Source organism: Mandrillus leucophaeus, unplaced genomic scaffold (genome assembly GCF_000951045.1).
Source record: "Mandrillus leucophaeus isolate KB7577 unplaced genomic scaffold, Mleu.le_1.0 Scaffold130, whole genome shotgun sequence".
Lineage (NCBI taxonomy): Eukaryota > Metazoa > Chordata > Mammalia > Primates > Cercopithecidae > Mandrillus > Mandrillus leucophaeus.
Genome location: NW_012101255.1, coordinates 4,771,631 through 4,778,245, shown reverse-complemented (window position 1 = coordinate 4,778,245; position 6,615 = coordinate 4,771,631). Strand labels below are relative to the sequence as shown.

At 39.4% G+C, this 6,615-nt stretch overlaps 1 protein-coding gene across 1 annotated transcript in view; it reads left to right on the top strand.

Annotated features, from left to right (window-relative positions):
• The first annotated feature begins 3,836 nt into the window (after nucleotides 1-3,836).
• CPA3 (carboxypeptidase A3 (mast cell)) overlaps nucleotides 3,837-6,615 on the top strand; it is a 35,825-nt gene continuing 33,046 nt past the window's right edge. Inside the window, exons 1-2 of the mRNA XM_011972797.1 lie at nucleotides 3,837-3,950; nucleotides 4,056-4,131. Of these exons, the coding sequence (XP_011828187.1) occupies nucleotides 3,883-3,950; nucleotides 4,056-4,131 (144 nt within the window). The 5' untranslated portion in view covers nucleotides 3,837-3,882. The remainder of the gene's footprint in view (nucleotides 3,951-4,055; nucleotides 4,132-6,615) is intronic.

Genomic DNA, 6,615 nt, shown 5'->3' with positions numbered 1-6,615 from the left:
ATATTCTTCCTCCTACTCTTTAAGTTATATCAACTTTGTGTATTGGAGGGTTAACATAGCCATAGTTACCTGAGTGAGGTAATCTTGCTGGAGGTGTATCATTAACTCCTGTTCCACAGGAGACTCCCTTGTGCTATCTCTGGCAAGTAACACCAACCCCTGACTAAGGGATGCTATGGCCCAAAGTATGGAAATCTTGGCAAACCACAAAGAACTCTCCTAATTCCCTAAATTGAACGCTTTAAAATAGAAATTAGGAATATATGTGGGCTGCGTTTTAAGTTTTAAGGGTAGGAACAAAGAATAGGAAAGCAAATATACAAATATTCTTATTTGAAATCCCGTGTATCTGAGATGTCCTGCACCTGAGAAATTTTTACTATAGCCACTGTCTGCTGAAAGTTAACAGGAAGCTGGCTAGAATTTCCACTTGCCTGGGCAAAACCAAGAAAAACAGAAAGAGAAATCTGCCTTAGTCCTCACTGCAGTAGTGTCTCACCAGCTAATCAGAGACTGCTGAGTCCACCCAGCCTTACCCACCTGAGAACCCAAGGTTGGGGGGATACCTCTTCTCCCTCCTTTATCCCACTCCCAACCTGAGATCCCAGAGCAGGCCCTGAGCCTTTCCTTCAGCTCCAAGCTCTTAGCTCCCAAAGCAACAGTGAACCAACAGCACAAGAGTGGCCCCTGAATCTTTCTTTCGCAAATGATGTGGGTAGAAAATAGCAATACTGATTTTCTCATCTGGATTATGGAATTCCTACATACCTAGAATCATATGCCATTTGTTCATCTTATTTTGCAAGCTCACCTATATCAATTGGTCAAAGAGAGAATTTCTAGAAGGAAAAGAAGGCAGACCATAGCAAGTTAACATGTTAATTTGGGGGCAAAAAAGGGTTCTGCTGAGCCTCTTAGGTCATCTCATGGGAGCAGATAGTTACTAACCCCCGCCACAAGGTCAGACACTGCCTGAATCATATACACCCACATATCTGTCCTCAAATGCCACCTTTGCTGCAACTAATTAAGAAAAATTTCTCTGCAGCACTTGCAGAGTAGTTTTGTTTCAATGTTAAGAATCCAATGATCATAACTAAAAGCAACAATTTTTTCTTTCAACGTACCTTTTGTGAGATATGTAAATGTATTCCAGAAGTTTACTGGATTGAATTTGAAGATAAAAAATCATTTGGAAGAGTATTAAATCATACTTCCATTTTATTGTTTCTTTTCTTTTTCCTTTTTTAACTTTTTTCTGTTTTTACTGTTTTTTCTGTTCACCTTTTTAAGGCATCACTTCCATTTTCTAGGATATTTCTTGTATAGTGATAACAATTGAAAACACATATAGAAAAGCATAGCTAAACTATATGGTGATATTTTAAATCATGGCTAGACATACACTACTACAAATACCCTAGAAGTGCAGAGTTCAAGAAAGATGGAAAATTATGGCTGCCTGAAGTATTCACCTCCAACTTTTTAAAGAGGTTGATTTAATCTGTTAAACATCACGGTCTTACATAGTCAATCCTAAAATGATATGGTGTTTGACAATTATTCATCCTACCCACACATATGCCAAGACCTTTTATAAATCTTGATGCAGTAATATAAGGCTGCACTGATCTATGCTTGCCAAGAAATAGCACTTGTTCTGAGAAGAAGCTCTAGAACATTCTTGAAATCCATCTATTGTATTTTTCTTCAGAGGCTAAATAGATTGGAGAGGCAGTGGGAGTCTCAAATGCATCACATGTTTATATCGTATTCCAGAAACAAGAAATTGCCAATATGTAATCTATTAAGAAGCCAAAGATATACTTTTATTTATTAACAAAGTCTTATCCTGAGAAATACCAGGGTCCTCAAAGCACTCACCTAGATTCCCCAAATAAAATAAAAGTGTTCTTCCTACTTGACCTGAAAAACAGACATAGAAGCTTTCTCTACACAATTTTAAAACCAGTCACAGAGGAAAAGGCTTCAAGAAAATATAACAGAATTCTAAAATTAAAAGGATTTCTATTTTTCCTCTTTCAACTTTCCTGTATTTTCCCGAATCGTTTTCAATGGGCATTTATAATTTTTAGAATCAGAAAATAAAACTCTAAAAAACAAAGCAATAACATTTTTAAAAAATCTTGAAGTAGTCCACATTAAAACAAATACAGAGAGATATTTTATCCCTAAAGGTCACGGCCACCACTTTAATCTACCACATGATCTATTTTGATACCAGTTCTGCAGGCTGGCAGTGGCCAACTGTAAGTCTCTGTTAACAGCACATGAACATTTTATCAACTGTCTAGAGAGCATGGAGATGTTTCTTAGCACCTACCACAAAGTCTGTAACATATGCTGTCTCACTAAGCCTCACAGCCACTTGTTAGAGGCACATTAGCATTCCCATTTTACAAATGAGGAAACCAAGGCCCAGAATAACTAGGCAGCCTGCTCAAGGTGATGTAGCTAGTGTGTGGGAGCCACATTGAAGTGATGTCTCTTGAAACCCAAAGTCAAGGTCTTTCTTTTGACTAAAGATACTTTTGACCAGGGAAAAGTATCTTTAGTCAAAAGAAATAGAGCAAGCATTTGCTTTGGGAATTCTCAGTGCTGATGAGCTTGCCCAGTGTCAAGAACATGAAGGCACTTGTAAAACCCTCCTCTTCCTTACCTGCAAGGCTGGAGCCGGAAAATCCATTTGGGGAAATAAAAAAGTCTTGAGTTCTACCACACACCCATCAGACAGAGAAGAATGGAATTACTGCTGCTGGACATACAACAGGGGCGTGTCTCCAACCGCACTATTTTGATAATACACAGTCAGGACTCAGAGAAGTTTTATATACAGTCAGCTATACATTTGTCAATGTGAAGAGGTGGTTTTCAAAAAGGAAATTCTAATAAGTTATCTGATTAGATAAATCCAGTTACTCTTTTAGGTTACCTATGATTCTAGGTAAAGGTATTAGTCTCCCATAATTAATCAAGTTGTGTTCAAGACTAAAGATCCCTCCAGAGATGGTTTTAAATGATCTATAGGTGGCTTTCATTAATTCAACTTTCAAAAGGCATTATTTGGCAATTACAGCATCCAGGCTCTGAAGACAGTGTCCAATTAATAAACATTACAGCATTGATATTTTCTTCCTCTCAAAGAGTCCTCAAGTTGCCTTAGAAATAGGGGCCGACTCTGAGGACAAAGAGAAGAGAAGGGACAAAGAGTTAGGGCAGTGCTTTAGGTCTTTAGTGTTTATTTCTTTACCAAGAGAAGTACAGGACAAATGTAACAAAAATGTTATCATTCTAAAATCTAAACAGTGAACACTTCAATGTTTGCCATAGTACTTACAGCATTTTTAGTACGTTTATATTTTCTAATTTAAATGTTTTTAATTTCACAATTTACATTCTAGCTTCAAAAACATATTTTACATTATTACAAACCACTCACCAAGATTTTATGGCCAGATACCCAAATTCATCTCGGTCTCCAAGTGCAAATTGTAAAACTGATTTCTTCTATCATTCAATTCAAGCAGAATGGTAGAGTAGTATTTTAGAACAGACAGAAATATTAAACCCCAGCTCTGTGAACATACTTTCTCTGTTACCTTGACCAAGTTATTTGCTAAAGGCATTTGTTTCCCATCCTGTGTCTGTAAAATGGATATTTCATATTGCAAAAGGTAGGTAAGTAGCATGGGCTTGGTGGGTTAGCGTTTTTCCCTCCCCAGCTAGAAAAAAAAAACCTAGTGTGGGCAAAGAAGGGGAACAGTTTGTGCAACAGAACCCTAAGAGGAAATCAGCTGCTCATCAAGATAAGGACTGAGGCATAAAACTGCCAGAGGGTCTCAAGGCAGGCAAAGAAGAATCATGATGCTTATCCTGCCCATGGGTTTGATTGCTACCACTCTTGCAATTGCTCCTGTCCGCTTTGACAGGTAAATCTTACTTCCTGTGTTCCAGTCTCTGTGTGGGAAGAGAATTAAAGGTTGTTTCCTTACAGTTCACTGTTTTTTGTTTTTTTTTCATTTGCCTTTGTAAAGGGAGAAGGTGTTCCGCGTGAAGCCCCAGGATGAAAAACAAGCAGACATCATAAAGGACTTGGCCAAAACCAATGAGGTAAGCATTTAGAGGGATATTTTATCTTTTCTTACTGTTCTCTAAAATATGCTTCTTCTTATTTTACTGTTAATGCCCACGGGACTACAAAAGACTATTGAACATAAGGGGAAAGCAGGAGATATCTGGATAATTCAGCCAATGGCCAATACTTCATCTGTTCTGGTTTTGGTCTTGGTTTCCACGACTACCACTTCTGTTTTTCCTCCCAAAAGCTTTGCAAACACCAAGTTTTTTCAAGTAAAACTGTGAAATCAGGAGCTGTTCTTAGCCTCCTTATCAGGGCATCTTTCTCTTGCCTACTGGTGCCATTCCCTCTCCATTCTCCCCACTCCCACCCTCATCTCCTCTGGTGCCATAATTTCTCTTTGAGTACTAACTAAAAACGTTGAGGCATTGGCAAATATCAACATGTGATCCTTTCCAAGAGCAGGTACATTTTCAAAAAAGACTTTTAAAGTTAGATCAATTCTTTAAAATCTAACAGTCTAAAATAATTTTATCATGTATTCAGCTGCTCCTAAATACGTTGTGCAAGCCACCTCACATATGTCATTTCAAATTCTCCAACAGATTCTTGATGTCAGGGTTATAATGTAACTCATTTGAAACAGAAGAGCTAAAGTGCAAAGACAAAAAATTAAATGACCAAGATTACACATCAGATTTTTAAACCCAGAACTGGATCTCAGATTTATTCCAGTAGAACACACTCTTATCTCTACAACAAATCAATCAAAGGCTCTGCCTATTCTAACTCCCAAATATTTCTCAAATCCACACATTGCCCTCCATTCCACTGCCACTGCCAACTTTATGTTCATTCTGCCTCTTGCAAGGACAATTTACATAGTCCCTTAGCTAGCAATCAGGGTTCTAGTCTTGCCACCCACAAAGCCAACTCTGCATTGCAACCTGATTGCTCACTCTAAAACTTGACAATTGCATTCCTCCATTTGAGGGTCATTGCTGAGAAGCAGCCTAGTATGGAAAAAGCATTTTCTTCAAAGTCAAATGCTTACATTCAAATCCAAGCTCTACACTACCTCTGTAGCCTTAGGCAAGTTACTCAACATCTCTGGGTCTCCATTTCTTCTTCTATAAAATGAGGATAATAATCATACCTACTTCCTAGGGTTGCTTCAAAGACTAAATAAGCTTCTGGTAGCACTCAGAAGCAGGCCTGCTATATTAAGCATCACAGAAGTGTTTTTTGTTTATTTTTGTTTTTGTTTTGAGACAGAATTCCACTCTGTCACCCAGGCTGGAGTGCAGTGGTGCAATCTCTGCAGCCTCCGACTCCCAGGTTCAAGTGATTCACCTGCCTCAGCCTCCCTATTAGCTGGGATTACAGGTGCCCACCACCATTCCCAGCTAATTTTTGTGTTTTTAGTGAAGATGGGGTTTTGTCACGTCGCCCAGCTGGTCTCAAACTCCCGACCTCAAGTGATCCACCCTTCTCGGCCTCCCAAAATGCTGGCATTACAGGCATGAGCCACCGTGCCCGGTCAGAAGCATTTTCTGTTGGTATTCGTATAGCATTCAGAACCTTTTATGATCGGCCAAACTCCCAACCTCTTCAATGCTCATCCACCTTCTTCTGCACCTTTCAAGCCCCATAAACACCAAAATCTCACCCACCTTGGCCCTGTACACCTTTTCTCATGAGGAATATGTTCCTCTCCATTTTGACCTGGGTAAGTCCTACTTATTTCTCAAGATCCAACTCAGGCAGTGTCTCCTGCAGGAAGTCTCTTCTGTTCATCAACTCTCATGACTCAGTTTTGGCTGCTCCTTGTGCTCCTGGAACACCAGATCCTTCCTCTGGCATTGGTTAACATGTGAGAAACATGAATGTCTGATTGTGTTCCACAACAAACCTTTCACATCTCAAAAGTCCCTTATTAGTCTCTACAACTGTGGCACCCAGCTCTGTGCCTTGTGCTTAATGAAAGTTCACTAAGCTCTAAGCTTCTGCGGCACATTACCCTGCTAGAACAGAGAAATGTCTATTTTGATAAGTTGGCTCTGCCTAACTTGCTTTTGCATCACACTACATCTCTCATATGTCCAACTCATGCTGTAACTTTTTGATCAAAATAAACAAACATTGGTTGGTTCATAGCAGCCTCATATTGTCACTTGATTGACCTAGAGGTAGAGGGGGTCTCAACTAAGAAACAGCCAGGCAGACCTGGACACATGCACAAGCAGGGGTGGAAATTGAGCTTTTCCTTCACATTTCCCAGGCTGGGGACTTGTACTTCATTTAGTTTCACAATTGAGTATGATTTTGAAGAACCACAAGAACTGGAATCTTTTCAATGTTTGTTTTTGTTTTTGCTTTTGTTTTGTTTTTTGTTGTTTTTTGAGATGGAGTTTTGCTCTTGTTGCCCAGGCTAGAGTGCAATGGCGAGATCGCAGCTCACTGCAACCTCCGCCTCCCAGGTTCAAGCAATTCTCCTGCGTCAGCCTCCCAAGTAG